This window comes from Protopterus annectens, chromosome 11.part0, assembly GCF_019279795.1.
Source record: "Protopterus annectens isolate FY-2018-M chromosome 11.part0, PAN1.0, whole genome shotgun sequence".
NCBI classification, from domain to species: Eukaryota; Metazoa; Chordata; order Ceratodontiformes; family Protopteridae; genus Protopterus; species Protopterus annectens.
The window spans coordinates 831,910,871-831,930,057 of record NC_056745.1 but is presented as its reverse complement, the minus strand read 5'-3'; the positions used below and the strand labels follow the sequence as shown (position 1 = coordinate 831,930,057).

The 19,187-nt window shown below is 39.6% G+C and overlaps 1 protein-coding gene across 1 annotated transcript in view; it reads left to right on the top strand.

Moving 5' to 3' along the window:
* The window catches only part of LOC122815604 (serine/threonine kinase receptor associated protein), a 399,436-nt gene that overhangs the window by 15,747 nt on the left and 364,502 nt on the right, over nt 1-19,187 (top strand). The window contains exon 4 of the mRNA XM_044088241.1: nt 9,796-9,868. Coding sequence (XP_043944176.1) covers nt 9,796-9,868 — 73 coding nt within the window. The remainder of the gene's footprint in view (nt 1-9,795; nt 9,869-19,187) is intronic.

Here is a 19,187-nt window from a genome sequence, read left to right as displayed (position 1 = left end):
AGTTCTAAAAAAAAAAAAAAGAAGAATGAGAAACAAGAGTCCCCTTATATGTGAGCTTGTTCTGCATCAGACAATGACTTTGTAACTTTGATCCCCAGGAAAATATATTCTGAAGTAAGATGGATGCAGCAGCTTGAATCTCTCAACAGTCTCCTAGCGCTCTTTGATTACTAAAATAATATTTTCTGTTCTGCCTGGTTGTGAATAATTTACCGTAAACCATCTGGTTTCAACTTTTAATAATTTTATCCTTTTGCCATAGTTTTTTGTCAGGATTAACTCCTCCTTCTGTTTGCATCTTTACTAATAAAGGTCTGCTGTTTGCTCATGGCCATATTTGTAGCATACACACAATGTGCCCTTTCAATTAACAGTTACTGCTGTGGAATACCAGTCCAGTTGCATATCTATGCTTTTCATAAGACTGTCTGTTACTTCTAGTTTCTTTGGTAGAGCAGATTTCTCCGATTTTCTACGTGCTCTGCCCTTTAATTCTACCATTTTTTGAAATTTGTTGTCTTGAGCAGTCTCATACTCAGCCAGCCTTTTCTTCATATCCACCTCTAGTTGTTGCTGTTTTTTCAGGTAATCTGAATATCTCTGTAAAGCCTCTTCCATTTTTCCTGTCTCTTGATATTTGAGTTGATGTACTGCTTCAGTGTTTCATTTATTTTAATCCGCTTTGAGCGTATTTAGCATCTTTTCTGGTTAAAAAAGGAAGACCTTTTACTTCTGGCTCTGAGGTATAGAGAGAGAGCCCTGAATATGACCTGATACAATCAAACATTAATTAGATTTTAAGTGCATGTCATGGCCAGCAGTAGGTATTGATGAGGAAGTCTAATTGGCAGTAATGATGCATATTTATTACAACCCGCCGGGATTGCTAGGAGTTCTGTTTTTCTGCTGGATTTGGCATCAAATAATTAGATTTTGGATTAACCGGAAGAACTTTTTATGTTGTAACTGCAGCCGTCTCTGATGTAGTCCAGCCTGTTTAGCCCTAGACACCATGCTGATACATACTGGATTCCTCCCACCACCAAAAGAATGATGCTAGTTAAAATTAGTGTGTAGTAAAGTCAGTTATTTTATCCCTGAAATGGGACTCATTTATTTGAGATTTCACAAAACTAGTATCTTTCCTACCTTGGGTATGCACATGGAGAGCTTGATCTTCTCTCTTTGTAGTGCCTTTGGAAATTACAGTGGTTAAGTTTTCTAAAGTGCATGGCATTTATCCTTGACTTGCTGAGTTATAACATCATGTTGAGAACTGGACTGCCCTGTAGTAGGCTGGTGGCTGAATGTAACTTGTCGTAAATAATAACCAGCGCAAGCTGTCATGTAGTAAGCTAATATTTAGTGACTGGTAACAGGAAGCAAGGCATTTTTTCTGCACAGCATTGCTGTGTGGGTAATATACTGATGGTTTTGGTATTGTAGTAGAACTGTTGTCAGTTCCATTTTGTGGAAGCTTTTCAGTTATTTTCACAGTTGTATGATATTGAAGATAATGCATATAAGTACAGGTGTGGGGGACAAAACACCTCCCATAAAAGACTGTTTTTTGGTTTGCGTGTGATGAAGCTGTATTGTGTTGTTGGTGTATACATTTATTGGTGTGTGGTTCAGTGGGTTGCTGTGCATGAGCACATGTACACATTCTGTTCCTAGGACCGAAACGGATGGGATGACACTGCACAAGATGGAACAGCAGCAGAAGGGAGTAAAGGCAAATGCTGGTTCTGATACGCTAACCAGTACAGTCGTACAATATTTGAAGGAAGCTTTTCAACGAAAGCGGTTTGATCAGATTGAGGAGACATCCAGAGAGGAGTGTATAGTTACAACTCTCCACTGGGGGGGGGGGGGGGGTTGCGGGATGATATACTTAAAGATTTAACTAAAGTGATCTGGAGAGAGGTTTTGGGGGGGGGCATTGTGGAAAAACAGAGAAAGGGGATGTAGAAACAGAGACAGAAGGAAGCGGCAGAAAAGTAAAGATGATGTACTTGGGGACCGTAACAGACACACAAGGAGTGGGAAGAACATAGAGAAGACAGTGTGAAAAAAACATTTGGTAAGAAAATAGATGCAAGGTGTGGGACAATTTAATTTTACCTTTGGGTGTAAAAGCTCAAGAGGTAAGGGCATTTATTTTGATTAGAGACATTTTGTGACATTTTCTTTGAGAGTACGCAAGGTATGGAGAGAGTTTTTCGAATATGAAAGACAATCCTTGTAGTGAATATGTAATAAGAGCATTTTTCAGAACAGTAAAGTTTATATGCAGTCTCAAACTAAAGTGGAATTTTAAATTTAAAAAAAAAAATTTATAAAGAAATAATAGACATTTCAAAAGTTTAACAAGAGGGGTTTATGGAATGGTGCATGGGACTTCGAATATGTACATTTTTTTTTCCATTTCCAGAATGTCATTAAAAGTATTATAAATATTGATGGTAACTGGGGTGTTGTAACATATTGGCGACAACCAAGGATGATGTATTTTTGTGGAAAAGGACATTTAGCTAATAGTTGAGATAAAAAGAAATGATGTGGTAAAACAGGACATGAAGCAAAACAATGTGAACTTGAATGTTTATAAATGTAAAAAGGGATATTTATGGGTGGATTGTAAAGAAAAATAGAATGAGCCGAGTACTATAAATCACAGTAAAGTGAGCAAGCAAGGACTGAAGATAGAAATAGATGAAACTTCAGAAAAGGGGGGGATGCAGCGAAAAATAATGGAGATAGATGAAACTTCAGAAAAAGGGGAGATACTGAGAAACATAATGGAGAAAAATTAGAGAATCAGAAGTTGGTGATGAAGATACAAGTTGGAAAATGGTAAGAGGGTAAAAAAATCCCGTTGGTTGTTTGTCTTTTTGGCTTTTTCCCGGTTAGGGGTTGCCACAGCTGAACTCCGGTTCGCTAATGATTTGGCAGTCTATTTTTATGGTGCTGAGTTGCCAGCCCGACTCCCAACCTTCAGCAAAGGCACGCCCATTTACTCATGTCTTTCGGAGGCGACTTAAAAAAAAATCTCATTGGTAAAATGAGTTAAATATGGAAAAGAAAACTTAAAGCTATTAATACAAAGGAAATAAATAAAATGGATAAAGCTTTTTTTATAAGAAATTATTACAGGATGGTATTTCCTAAACAAAGAAACTGGGCAAGGAATATTTTTCTGTGAATATTGATAGCATGAAAATATTACTAGAATGATAGCAATTGAGTGGTGTAACAAATGTGATGTTGATTTAATAATTCTGGAAGACATCAGAATCCTGACACATGAAGAAAGGCTACAGACGGATATGGGATGGGGGATAAAAAGTGCTCAGGAATAGCATTTCTGTGTAAGAAGAGTGATGAAAATGTTATGTTAGTCAAAATGGAAAGATTGATAATTATAGACTCAATTGCAAGAAAATATAATTAATATATGCATATGTGGTTAGTAAATATATTTACTTATTGACTGACATTTGTTAACCGGTTTTGTCTAACTGGGCTTGTGGCCCATTTTCAGTGGAGATCCAAGGAGAAAAGCTCCAGTAGTACATTTTTAAACAATATTGATTATAGTTATAGCCAAAAAATTCACATATGTTGGGTTACATGCATAAAGTTAAAGTTGCATTAAAAAGAAGCTTAGTAACATAATTCTACATTGATATAATTCAGTAAGTCAACAATAATTTTTTTTTGTTTGTATAAAATTATGCAAATGCATAGTAGACGCATTGGAGAGAAAGGTGTAATGAGGTGCTAAGTATGGACCTTTTGAGGGTACGTAAAGGGAAGGAAGACTAGGTGGGATCATGGCAAGGGCAGGTCCTGGAATTGAGAAAATAAACTTTTAGTTCATTTTTAAAGTGTGAAGTGTGGGAGATTGAATTTAAGTCAAGGGGAAGTTTGTTCGAAGCATGGGCAAGGGAGTGTTTGTAGTTTGCCTACTGACCTTTTTGGGTGGTAGACATCAAGTAATTGTTGGTTAGAAGTACGGAGGGTCCGAGATGGAATGTAGATGGAGCCTAAAGAAGACAGAGATGGACAGAAGGAGGTTTTATAAAGAATAGAGTGTAGCATATGAAATTGATAAGATAGCATAAATTGGGGAAGTTCAAGCCATTGAAGAGTTTAAAGAAATGCAGTGGTGTGAGTTGTATGGGTAGGTAGTAATGAATCTGGCTATTTTATGGCAAGTCTGTTGGAGTTTAGAGTGGAGGCCTGGGTATTGGTAAGAACTGGGGGCGGCCGAGGCCTGGGTATTGGTAAGAACTGGGGGCGGCGTATAAGAGGGAGGGGAAGAGGAGTGCCTGGCCCAGGGTAAGTCTAGATTCAGGGGTTAGGAATTTTTTGTTCCGATATAGCAGACCTAGTTTCTGGTTTGTTGTTTTTATACACTGGAGTATGTGTAGGTTGAACTTTAGTTCGTCATCGATAACGACCCAAGAGTTTTGTGTGGGTGTCAGGTTGGTTAGTTGTATTGTTAGAAGATGTAATAAAGGAGGTTTTGTGATGAGAAAGAGAACTGGGAAGGAAAAGTAGGAGTTTGGTCTTTTTGGGATTTAGGATCAGTAGGTCGTGAGAGCCATTGTTCAGTGGATAGTAGGGCTTGTGTCAGCGAGTGTAGTTCAGGAATGTTATTTGAGATGGATGTAAGTGTAGAGTTGTCGGCCTACTGAATAAGGGAGGAAATTTTGCATGTGGTGTAAAGATCATTGGTGAAGATGTTAAACAAAAGGGGTCCCAAGATGGAGCATTGGGGACACCAATGGAGATGGGAAGGAAAGGTGAGGAGTTTGGAGAGATCTAGGAAGAGACAGGAAATTAGTTTATTGTTGTCTAGGGTCTCTGCAATGATATGAGTGAAGGAGAGGAGGGCAGTGGTGGTGCTGTGGTGAGGACGAAATCAATGTTTGGTAGGGGTAAGTGGTGCATGAGGAGGTGATGGAGAAGCGAGTGAATACATTTTTCTAATATCTTGGAGAGGGGGACAGAATGGCAATGGGTCGTTAGTTTGAGGGGTCAGTGGAGTTTCCACCTTTATGTAGAGGGATAGTAAAAGATTTCCAAAGGGTGGGGACAGTAGATTCCAGAATAGATTGATTTGTTGAGTATAGATGTAGGATAGGCAATTGAGTCAGCAGCAAGTTTGAGGAATGTAGGAGATTGGCAGTGGAAGGAGAGCAAAGTTTTAGCTTGAGTAGTAGAGATTTGATGTAAGTAATGGGAACTGGCTCAAATGAAAACAAAGTTGTGTTAGTGGAACTTGGAGGGGTGGTTGTCGAAGTAGAGTTTGGCTTAGAGGTTACCAGATTTTGGATGGAAGAGATAGTGTTTATTCAGGAGGGTAGCTGTTTCCTGAGAGGAAGAGTTAGGGTATGGGGAGGGGATTAGATGGATTTCCAGGATAGAGGATGTTGTTGAGAGTTGACGAAAATTTTCAAGGATTGGATTTGTTAAGCTGAGCGGAGCTATAGTATAACTTTTTGTCAATAGTTGTGTATTTTTTGCAAGGTTCCTCAGTTGCCTGTATTTTTGAAGAAGAGGCAGTGGTTTAGTTTTAGTCCAGGTTTTCCAAGCACCATCTCTTTGTTTCATAAGGGACCTAGTCTCCTTGGAGAGCCAGGGAGCATGATTTGATTTTACTCTGATCGTCCTAGAGGTAGCTAAGGAGTTTAGAGTACTCATGAAGAAGCTTTTATAGTCCTTACAGCATCATTTAGGGGGAGGTGTTTTAGGATATAGGATAGACCAATCTATGTTGTGGAGAATGGAGTTAAAATTGGGATGAATTGAAAGTTGATAGTTTTTGACTGTCTTTGATAAGATGGGGTTTAGGAATATGGGAGTAATGTCTTAAGATGGTGGTAGGGAGATGATCACTGAGGGAGTCAGATAAGGTAGTGGGGTTGTGGTATTGGTGGGGGGAATTGGTAAGGATCCAGTCTGTGATGGAGCTGGAGGTGGAATTTTTATGGAAGCGAGTGGGAGATGTTATAAGTTGGTGGAAGCTGTGTAGGTGGGTACTGAGTTGGGGGGAGTCAGTTGTGAGTTTGGACCAGTCAATGTTGACATCACCAAGGATAAGTGTCTCATATGGTATTTTGTGGGAGAACCAGGATAGGATGTTTTCAAGAATGGGCAGATTGTTACCAGGAGGAAGATAGAGTAAAGAAAGGTGAATCTATTTTGGAAAATATTGGATTATGTATTTGTAAACATGGATATAATAATTACAGGAGATTTCAGTTATATCTTAAGGGGAGATAGAAATCAGGAAAATATGTTTAAAAAATGGAAGTAATAAAATGGGAAACCTAGTTGTATGGAATAAAAAAATGGACTTTGAGTTATTTTTTGGTATCTGAAGGAATGTGTGTAATGAAATAAACTATTGCAACAGGTTTTATAGATGATTTGGCAATTGAAATATGCCTTAAAGAGTATATAAGCTAGGAAAATGTATAAAAAGACTAAATGAAAAGGAATGGAATGAAAAAAGATATTGAGCAATTATGGAAGGATCATATTAGTATGCAGGAATTCTAATTGGTTGGAATGGTAGATTACTATAAAAGTAATCTACGTTGGGAAAACAGGAATATGCCGAAATACACGTGTATAATTTAGAAAATAAAGATTGAGAAGGAAAAGAATTATGAGAACATTAGAGAATTGTTGCATAAACAAGGAATAAAAGAGGAAGCTTCACCTTATTTAAGCAAGGCGGTGATGGAGGATAGTAGTTATAGAAGGTAGAGGTAAAGAAGGTTATATAAAGAAAAATCATTAACAGATTGTGAATTGTAAGGTATGTGGAAGAAATATTTTGGTTAAAAAAAAAAGTCAAATGTTGAGAACAGATTAATTTGAAAGAGAGATCCCATTGTATGAATTTGAAAAAGTGTTTAAATGTGAAATCTGCATCTGGTCCTGATGGTGTTGAGTTTGAAATGTGTAAAAATGTTGAAAATGGCAGATTGTCAGTGAATGGTTAACTGCTGAAGGATTAAAATGTAAGGAATTGTGTTGTGGAGTATTAAAATTTATATGGAAAAGGAAGAGAGAGAATTAAAAACTGTAGATCAATATTTTTAAATACAGACTATAAGATATTTATGAAAACAATACTAAAGAGATTTGAGAATGATATGTGATCCATAATGGAGTAAAGTGTGTATGGCATAAAAGGAAAACTGTGCCAAAAATTAGCTATAGTGAGAAATTCTAGATATAGAGAATATTAACCTTGTGTGATATTAATAAAGCATTTGATTCAATATAGCATGCTATATTGTAGAAAATATTGGATATGTATAATCAAGCAAGTGTATAAAACAGCTTATAAGAATAATAAAGTAAGGATTTTAGTCAGTGGATGGTTAAGTAAAGAAAGAAATATGAATAATGGTATAAAAGAAGGATGTCCAATGAGTAGTATTTTTGTTTAGTTAAGAGTACAATAGTTTGGTAAACCAGAAAATGAAGAGTGCAAGATTGTAAGATTCAAATGGAAGCTGAAATCCAGTTATGATGTCACATATTATAACTAAAAATAGAAAGATGGAGGGCAACTAAAAAGAGAGATGGAGGGATGGGAGAAGTTATATATTTAGTTAAAAGTTTAAAAGAAACTGATAAGACGCGTAATGAAAAGTGTAAAGGAATAATTGATAAAAATAGCTATACAATTTTCTATGAAAGAAGTATCTGCTTTGGGGATAAATTTTGTTAAAGAAAATAAGGAGTGGGAGATGAAGGAACTAAAAGATATTTTGTATTTTATGGAAAACGTATAGACTAGCATGAAAAAGTGTTTAATTGTTAATAGGAAAGGTTTATCCAGTGTTGTCATGATTTCTGGAGGATATGTAAAGCTTTTACTAGATGTATTCTTCTTTATACGGGGATCAAGATTAAATTGATTTAGGTATGATAAATTCAATAGTTCATGCTGCTTCATTAAATTTATATGAAGTACTGAAATGGTTGAATGAAAAAATGAGATTAGTGATAAATGTATTGAAGTATAAGGGATTTGGAGGAGGTACAAGAAATAAGAACAAAATGTCTTGATGAAGAAATAGAGAATTAAAAAAAGATAAGAATATGGAAAATAAAAATGGATTGTGTAAAAAATATAATAAAACTGGTATAATAATATTACCAGTATCAGTCCATAGGAAAATATACCAGAAGTAAAGATTAAAGCAATTAAAGAAACATGTGGTGTAACTAATGTTGAATGCGAATATTTTTTTGTGGAGATTGGCAATAAAGAAATTACCAGTTAAGGCAAATATGCCACATAAAAAGAAAAGTAAAAGAATATGTTTGCATTGTGGACGAGGAGAAATAGAACATTTCTTATGTGAGAGTTAAGCTGTTGAATAAATTATGCATGGAGATATTTTTGAAAATATCAAATTGAGGATATAAATATGGACATTGAATATGAATATTTTGAAAATGTAAAACTGAAAATAGATTTAGATAAAATGTTTTACGTAGCATGGGTATTATGAAATGAATTAATGTTTAATGGAAATTGTATATTGTCATATTAAAGAATTAGATTATGGTTATTGAAAAGAGGGTTGCTGTAAAACTATAGAAGTAGGAAGTTGTATGTAAAATATGAAAGTAGTTTAAAACTGTTGTATAAATCTGTAAATACGTATGTAAATAAAAGATCACTACCCTTTTCAATAGGTGCCATGGAATCTTTTACATCCATCAAGCAGATGGGACCTTGGTTTAACATGTCTTCGGAAGGATGACACACTCAGGAGTGCAGGCCCTCATAGTCCTTTTGTCTGCTGTGGATCTATTGTAGAGCTAGTATTTAACATTATTAATTCAAACATTCAATGAAATGTGGAAAAAACTGTCCCAAGTATTCAGAAGTGTATATATTTCAATGCCTGTACTTTGTATGCTGTCATTCTCCTTCTCTAGCATCCATTACTAAACTTGAGCAAGTACATCTGTATGGGAATAATACCTATGCCATACTCCCTGCAACAGATCACCCTGTGCTTTGTGTTCAGTATTCGCTCCCTTTCCTAAGTAGTCCATCTCCTCATTTCTCTGTCGTGTGGTTCATGAGAATGTTTGCTTTCCTTTTTAAATATTTTTCCTCTCTCTGGTATTTTTTTCAGCCCACGTGCATATTGCAATTTTAGTTGCCTTCTTGCTTACAGATGTCTGTCTCTTAATCAGTTAGTACAATGCCTGTTTTTCATCCTTTTTAGTTGTGTTAACTTGTAGCACTGGCAATTTTCTGCATTTTGTGTTTGCCTTGAACTGTGCTTTCCAGAAGCAGTATAACTTTCTTTTTTCCCAGATAAAACCTCCAGCTTGGTGGTCTGTTACGGAGAATCTGCTGACACGATTCAGCTAGATTGAGTACTGTATCTTTTGAGTTGTTTGTCTGCTTTGACATTTCTGCTTTGGTGGTATTGTTGTGTATTCACATGTGATAACACTGGCAGCTACCTACTGAAAACAAGATTACATATAGAAAAAGTTCAGTTTGTCACCAGTTTGAATATTTATAGCCTTTGTACATTTTTGACAATAACAATGTCCATTTTTTCCCTGTTTAATAACATGGAGTATTTATTTATTGACATTTGGTTGTTTTACGCATGTCACCTACCCAAATTGCATATCTTGGAAATTTCTTCCTCATTTGATATTCCTTCATAAAAATGATGACAGCATTTTAAAAGTTTGTTTTTAGTAATATATATTTTTTTCTTCTTACAGGATAGCAGTTCTCTGTTGACTGGTGGCCAAGACAAAGTACTCCGAATTTATGACTTGAACAAACCAGATGCAGGTAAGTTAGTTGTGTATCCAAATCTTGTGTGTGGTAAACTGTTTTAAAATACCAAGATTTTAGAAAATCTATAAATATATTCAGTGTTTGTGTCAAAAAATGATTGCATTACTATTTAGGCAGATTAGAAGAATGTGCAAAGAAAGAAAAAAAAATGATACTTGATGTTGGTGTTCATGACCTTTTTTTACCTGTGTAGGAATTTCTGCTTTCTGAATGTGTGCAGAAGTGATTGTTCATAACCGTTCTGTTAGAGCATCTGTTGGGCTTCTGTCTTCAGTACAAGCTTAATTTAATCACTAATGGGTGACCAGTCTAGGGCAGACAAACTCCATCATCTGTGTTTTGGAGTTTGGGTTTGAAGCGTTAGCATAACTTAATATTCCTCTTACTCACTGATGTAAACCAACCTAGGGGTACATAAGGGATGACACTGTTCTGGCAAGTACCATCACCCTAACATCCCTTGCCAGTTCTGTCATTTAGAAATGTAGTGCCTTAATTGAAGTAAACAAGGTGCCATAATGAGGGAACCTTGTTTAAATGTTTATTAAAATTTTTTTGGATTCTTGGGGGTGCAGAAGACATGAAACAGAAGTGTGCTCGAGTGGCTGAATTGGTGTGGCAGCACTGTTACAAGGCCAAGACCATTATGTCTGTGAGATCAGTTAATGCATCAGGGTACTTACTGGTCAGCCTGAAACATGACTTTCTGATCCCCATACAGAAGCTATTCAATATCGGCCTAAAAAAGCTTCATACCAGATGAATGTTGAACAGCAAAAATCATTTCTGTGCACAAAGGTGGGGCTTCATGGGACTTGGGTAGTTAACAGACCCATAAGCCTAACCAGCGTCTTCCTTAGGTCTATGGAAAGGATAATTTTTGAATTCCTAAATAAGAATATAGGAAATGAGCAGACTCTCTGAGGACAAAATCTCGATCTCTCAAATGGTTTGACACCATCACGTAACACATACTTGGTATTGTAGGTAGTAGTCTTGCAACTAAATGCAACTCACTGGATGGCAGATTAGCTCACCAGTGTTGCTTTGAAAGGAAGGGTGGGTGTTAACTACCTACTTCAAAAGATCTGTCACCAATGGTGTACCCCAGGGGTAAGTGTTAGGGCCACTCCTCTTGGACATTTAATTCTTGGTAGTCAAAGCTAATGTTAAGGATTTATGGTTGACATAAGTTTACAGGTGACAAACTTGATGCCATAATAAACTCCCCAGAGGGGTGACATCCTTCAAGAGACCTGCACTGATTTAATACATGGTTTTGACAATGGGCCAGATTCAGGAAGCCTCCGTGTAAGAGTTATAACTCTTACATGGAGGCTGCAGTTAAACGGTGTGATGTCAGCATGTCATGCATATGCATGAGGTGCATGAGGCATGCTGAATCACACTGTAACTCTTACACGGTCCGTGTAAGAGAGTAGGGGGCGTGTCCGTAGGCTAAGCCCTGCATGCGGACACGCCCCCCGAAGTGTAGAATGGCTGAAAGTAAACAGCCACGAGAGAGGCCATGGAAATGTAAATAAACACACTACACAACACATTCCCCCACAGACCATCAGTGTACAAAGTGAACAGATGCTATAAAATGAAAATAAAAACTGTTTTATTTTTTTTAAAACCCGTAAATGTGTGCTACTGTGTGCGCTCGTGTATACGGGTGTGCTACTAGCGCAATTGCAGTTAGCAGGCAGTGAAGAAGGATATGAGAACTAAATATGCAAAGTAAGCCAAGGAGAAATAGCTTAGCGGTAGAGTTGCCGGCTTAAGAGTAGGCAGGCAGGGTTCGAGCCCACACAACAACCTTTTTTTTTTTTTTTTTTGTAAATAAGCACTAAAAAGGCCCCTGACAGTATTGTACAAATGTAAAAGTATACCCTTTTGTAAAATGGAATGAAATGGAGCATATATTTTGAAGTAACACAATAATAAAAATATTTAGAAATGTACTGATAGCTAAGCTGCAGTGAGACAGAGTGCTTGTAGCTGAGTAGTGTTTAAAAAGCTGCAAATTGCTTGCCCGTAGCTAAGCACTGGTTTAACAGGCTCAAACTGTGTGCAACTAGCTGTGCTCAGCTTAACATGTGTGTCACCAGCCAATTAAGGTTTATCCCAGCGCAAACCGTTTGCGCGCCGCTCCCACAAGCTAACTGCCAGTGCGCATGCGTTAGCTCCGCGCAAACGAGCGCAGACCTGGTTTTAAGTGCTTAAAAGTGCTTTTGGCATGTTTGACAGGTCCTCAACTCATTTCTAGACAGTCTTGAAAATTAAAAATCAGTGGTCAGATTCGAACCCATGATACCATGCACTAGAGTCAAGGTACTAAACCACTAAGCCATGACAGCAGTACTTAGAAATGCATAAATAGCATATATATAGGATATAATCCAGAATGGAGCATGATAAAGCAGTTTCTGTGAAGTAGATACAATTCCAAAACGGCCAATCATAGAAATGTGCGGGAAAATCGGCATATATAAGCCCCATAGGCGGGAATACACAGCAGAACTGATTGTAGAACAGACCTGCAGGCAGAATGAGTGGAGTAGGGGAGGGACGTTGCTTTCGAGCACAGCGGTGGGGCGTTTAGGAGTCCAGATACATGGTCTGGCTCCTAGTTCACCATCATGAGGCCCAACTCATGCAGGGCCAGGTCTCATGGGGAGCGCACAGGGCGGAGGCATGGGACCAGTTGGCTCATGATCTTACTAGTGCTACTGGCATACCACGCACTGGTGAGCAGGTCCGTCACCACCATGCGGACCTGAAGCGGCGTAAGCAAGACCAGTTGACCCAATGGATCCAGGAGGCCCGGATACGCCCAACGCCCCACTACTGAGTAAGTTACATTTTACTTATGTATGTAAGGAATTCAACTAGCTGATACCATGGAGATGTGTATTCCAATATTATTTGTTTTGTATTACAGCTGCAGGTGTCCGCTCTGCGAACCGAAGGCGATGACCAAGAGGGGGTGCGGCTGCGCCACCATGCAGGTTAGTAACCCCACATAGTACTTGTAAATAAATATTATAGTGTAGTACGTATCAGAACACTGCACTGTATTGATTAAAAGAAATATAATGTGCAAGCAAGAAGTGAAAGTCTGCAGGTATGGCTGCAACAAGTTCAGCAGTATGCAAGTGTAACTGGAAATATAATTGATAGAAATGAATAGTGCTGTAATACAGATGTCAAACCATTAATTAAATATAGTATAACCTGCAGTAGTCTCAAGAGTACAGCTTCAGAATCCGAGGTAATCACATGTGAGATATATCCCCTGTTGAAATGCTGAATCATGACAGAATTGAGGCTGCTGGAAAGCGTTTGAATCACCACAGGTCGAATATGTGAACAAAGAATAGAAGTACCAATCTGAACTGTGAAATTGCAGGATGTGTGAGAGTGACAGAAAGGGTCATGTATCAATAAATAAAGTAGTAATAACCCCCGAATATATAAGCCTGAGTGTGTCTCCACAGAACTAAATACATGTGGGAATTACAAATTAACATCCCAAACTGATTTCAGTGTGTCTGAATCTTGAATGTTTAAGCCAAAATCTGTATATGGTGATGACAGTAAACAATTTGCAGATAGAATGAATGATTGTCTGACAAACTAAACAGCCATAGTTGTCCCCTGTCCTGTCATCGAAGTGTAGCAGGATGATGTATCTGATCAAATTCAAAATAACTAGGATAGTGATGTATCTGTAACAGGTATAGCATGACAGTCAAATAAAAATCATTTTGAAACTTCAGCCTCAAGTTAATTGTGTACCTATTACAAATGTATATCAATGTATAACTTATGAATGTGTCATCATTTTCTTTCTCCACCCCACCCTATAATTGCAAATGAAAACACTCACTAAATATTGGTATGTGAACATTTCATTAACCATGGACATTTGTCCTGTTCACAAATATATGCATGTCTGTTTGTGCATGTGCCCTGTTCATACCTGCAAACCTGATGGCCTGTTGCCATTAATCAACCCTGCATGTTGTTTGATTGTGTATTTCCGTTCAAATAATGCATGTGATATTGATATGCCCGTTGTTCAATGGTGTTAATATCTGGGTGTTTGTTTAATGGGAATACCAATGCATGCTGTTACAACTAATTGGAATGGAATAATATGCCACTAACCCAAACTAACATAACATACCCACAAATCTAGAACGCTTGGGAAGGCAGGTCCCAGCGGACCCACCTCAGCTGGCGACTGCACCTGGCACTAGTGCCCAGGCTGGACCCTCCTCCGGTGGCCCTGTGCCACCTTCGGGTGGAAGCGCTGCAGGGGATGGGGCACGTCCCCCCTCTGCAAGCGTGGCCGGAGGAGTACGTCCACTCACCCTCCAAGGTGTCCGGTCTGTGGTGCGAAGGGAGATCCAAGACTCTGTTCTTGGGCCCCTACGCCAGCTCGAGGCTCGGGTGGCACAGCTTACGGGCATGCCCGTTGTCCCACCTGCACAGCCCCCAGCACAGCCCCGTCCTGGGCTGTGAAGGAACAGTGGCAACTGCCTATGGGTGGGGATATCAGTTCCACTGTTGCCATCTGTGGGCTCATGCGCCTTGGATATCCCAACCTCCGTCCCCGTCAATTGTGTAACCCCCCCACTTGTGTCATACACCGCCCCTGTATGCGTCTTGTCTGTCTTGTCTATTAACCTACCCAACCTACCTCCCCAACTATACCGACTTCCTTCACCTGACATACCACTCTCACCTGAAAAAAAAAAAAAAGGCACTCTGTACCCACAAAAAAATTACGCCCCATACATAGCTGTCCATGTCGCACACATGTCCGCTGGACATTGAAACTGTTAATTACAGTTGGCTTTACAACAAATATTAATGTCCTGACACCTCTCAGGGGTGGAAGGTTTCAAATGTCCCACCAAAATACATAGAAATACACAGCTGTTGCTGCTAAAGACATGGGCATCTATGGGCCTTACCCACATCCTTCCTGCAAACCCCACGCTTGTTTCCCTACTGTCTTACCCTCTGTGACCCCTTTTTCACCACTTTCCTGTCACCCCTTCTTTTCTTTCAAAGAAAATAGCGGTGTCTTGTGTGCCGAGCTCACCGCTAGTGCATGCAAGTGAGCTCAGCAAACGCAGCGCAGACCTGGTTTTAAGTGCTTAAAAGTGCCTTTATGGCACTTTGATTGACAGGTCTTGTACTCATTTTGAAAACCTGGAAAGAAAAATAAATTCCCACTGCCAGTCTCGAACCTAGGACCTTGGTAACATTAGTCTGTATGACCTACCACTAAGCCATGACTGCCATGCGAGAACATAGTGCTAAAATAAATATAACATGTAATAGTAGGAATCAATATAAAGGCAATATAGGAGGTGTACTACCCAAAGCATTTCAGGTAGAGTTTTAATGGCCGAATTACTGGATTCCCACACTAGTTCAGTGTTAACAGAAACAGCACTGCTAATTGTTAGCTTGTACATAATAATGTAAGGTAATGTACACATAAGAAGGTATGTATATGTACACATACATATATATAAATATATATTAATACATATGAAATATAGTCGTAGGTGTCAGTATCCATACACACTCACTACAGGAAACAGTGAAGATAAATGCAGCAGCCAGAATCTGCAACACAGCCTGACTCCTGTGAGACCTACTAACCCCTTTACTGCTGAAAGGTGCCTCCAGCACTTTGATTGATAGACCCTGTACTCAATTTGAAAGCAAAATACAAGCATACTAGTAGGCCCTACCACAAGACCATTGTAACACTAGTCTGTATGACCTACCAGCAAGACATGACTCTCTTACAGGAATATAGTGCTAAATAAGTAGAACATGTAATAGTAGGAAGTCTACTACCCAAAGCATGTCATAATGTCAGCTAATGTACATATATGAAAGTATGTATATGTACACACATATATATATATATATATATATATATATATATATATATATATATATAGCAATACATATGAAATATAGTCATAGGTGTCAGTATGCATACACACTCACTACAGGGAACAGGCGAGAGAAATGCAGCAACCTGAATCTACAACACAGCATGAAGCATGGGAGATGTACTAACCTTCACACTCACAGAACACTGTCAACAGCATACCCAGCATGGTCCACGCCCTTACAGTCTGAAAGGGCAACGCCTATCTCACATACCCTTTTATAGCAGTGTCCTGAAATCAGTGAGACATGCAATCAGTACACACCTGGCTGCATGCAATTAGCAAATGCTGCCTTACAATTGGTGCAGAGGCCATCACATGGACCTATGCAGATACCTACAAAAGCATCGAGTACCCACACTCCACTCATGCAATACATTCATTGCACAAAACCTACAGAGAAAGAGAGAGACAGAGAGAGAAATAAAATAAATATAAAGACAGCCAGCAGCAAAACCAGCAGCAGCAGCAAACAGCAAGCAGTACCACTGACACAGCAACAGCTGCCACAAACACAGGTAATGCAAAGTAGCAGGTTAATCCTGTGTATACTGTGACACCTCCAAATGTATCATAGTTCAAAATCTATAGGTATGTCCATGAGATAGGTTGTGTGTACATAGTCCTGAAATATATACATATGTAATATTGCTGTACATGTTGCCATACTTAAAACTTCCATAGCTTAGAACACAAGGCCAGTTGTGCATATGATGCAGTAGTTCAAAGGGGCAGTAGAGGTTCCTCCTCATTGGTGTGGGGCCACTGTGTATGTATGGCACTGTTCAGGTACATATCCTGTAGTATGGCCAGGGATTAATATCAGTCTGTAATGTGGTGCTATGTCCTCCAGGGGTGAACATAGCACACATCCAGGGATATCATTTTGTAACAGTGATGCTATGTGTCCTGCAATGTTGAGGGTGGCCCTCACCTGCACATGTGAGAGGATAGGGAGGTTACAGTCATCTGTGATAACTAATTCCACTTGTGTAGGAGACTGGGGGGGGGGTACCTGCACCTAAACTGTCTGCAACAATGTTGCCAATATCTGTGCATTTGGTGAATGTGAAGCATCTTAACACTGCTGACCACAGATGCCTTGCCTTCATGTGAATCTGCCCTGTGCTGCAGTAGCCTCCTGCTATTGTTATACAATGTGCCTGTATCTGTAGTCTACTGGACAGGATAAATAAGTGATGTGCATATGGTCTGGGTTAGATATGTGTGTGCACAGTACATGCACTATGTGGGATGTCTGTGGTAAGCTTTTGCAAAGGGGCCAGCAGTGTGTGTTGTGGCTTCCACTGGTCCAGTGGGCTGCATGGATAGCATCACAGACCTAACTAGTGAATAACTGTGTAATTACATGCATACATAGCAAGGTAGTGTACTGTGCTTGTGGTGTTGTTGGGATATGTATATCCAGGCTGAGTAATGTGTGTCCACATCACAGGGTTGGATGGCAACACACATACAGTATGTAGGGATGAACACCCAGAGTGTTTCAGACGTGTTGCCTGTGCAGAAATATCTGGCCATTACCTGTACATCCCCCACAACACACACACATGCAACATATGGCAGAAGTACTGTAGCAGTACACATAGGTGCATAGGTTCATAGGTTCATACTAGGCTATTTGCCCTAGGGCATTGATAAGCCTAGTAGAATGTGTTTGTCTCTCGCCACCCAATTAAATTATATGCTGCTATGCCCTTTTACAAGGTTAGTATACTGTGCCTTTGTCTAACCGTGACATAGAAGTGATACCTGGGGTACAACTATGATCTCCATCCACTCATCCAGATCTCTATGGAAGAGAGTCAATGAGGGACTCTGCCTAACCTGTACTGTGAGTTCATTACAGAGTGAAGTGAGCCTCTGGGTTAGGAATATGCCCCTCCAGCATGTCCTATTTATGTCAGTGCTGTTTCAGGTCTCCTGAGCGTGTGGCTGTATGGGACTTTGATTTCCTGAGGTGCAGCATGTTCATTACGTCTGGGTTGGACATGGCTGTATATGGCAGGCACAGATTGCCTCTGAACAGGCAGTATGCCACTGAGTCCAGCTGGAATTCCTTTAACTGGGCAGCATATGGCATCTGTTTGAGCCCTTTGATCCTCCTGACGAGGTACTGTTGGGCTTTATCAGTTGCTGGACGTGTCTGGTTAGGTACATCCCAAAAGGTGCATTGTACTCAATTATAGGCTTGATGATGGATGAGTAAAGAGGCACAATGACCTCCCCTGCCGTAAATGTGAATCCCATCATGATTAGCTGGGCTATATAACATGTCTTTCAATCCACGTTGGCCATGTGGTTGACAAATGACAGACTGCTATCATGTTTGTTCCCCAGGTCCCCAATTACGTCTTCTGTACTCAATGGCCTAACACCTATGTGGTACTTTGCCACCAATGTGGAGGTGTGGGAATCTGCGTTGAATATTGATACTCCCCCTCCTTTGTTCAAGTGTTGGGGCCGACAAGAATGGTAACAGCTATAACTTGGTAGTGCTGGTGTGTTCCTGGGAAACCATGTTACTGCACAGATATCGATGTCCATAATGCTAAGTAGGGTTTTTGAGTGCGTGTATCCTGAGGTCTAGACTTCTGGTGTTGAGTAGCATCACTCTTACTTCCTCATTTTTTGTGATACAAATGGATGTGGGTTTGCCTTATGAGCCTTGCCTAATACAGGCACTATGGGTGTAGCAAGAGCCTCCGCCAAAATCCAATAGGCCAGGGGTGACAGGTGCAAGCTGTCCCTAGCAAAGCATACCACCCCAAGATGACAGGCATTGGCACACCTGTGAATGACACCAGTATGTCAGTCAATTGTTGGAAGGGATCATCGTGCCTTGATATTGTGGCATCGTTCTTGGTGAGGATAAGATGCTACTCAAGGTCAGGGTCATACTGTCTTGGGCTACATGCTCAGAGAGCTCCTTACTGTCTCATGTCATGTAGTCCAGGGAGGTATGTGTCAGGTCATTCACACCAGCATGGACATTGACTGAGTCATACCTGTACTTGCCTTGGAGTTACTTGAGTGTTTGTGTTATGTGGCTGGTCGTAGTGCCTGACAGGCTGCACACTGTGACCCTCACCTCGTTAAGCTTGGTGAATGTGATGTCAGTGTGCCTGATGATAGAGGCACCTAGTACAGGTGTATGAGGTGTGTTGTTTACTGTTAATGGCTGTGAGTGTTCAGCACATTGGTTTTAAAGTGTGGTGTTTTTTCCTGTATGGTTTGAGGTTTGGAGGTCTCTTGCTGTTATATGGCATTGAGTTTTTTTAGTCAAAAAATGCTTTGTTGTT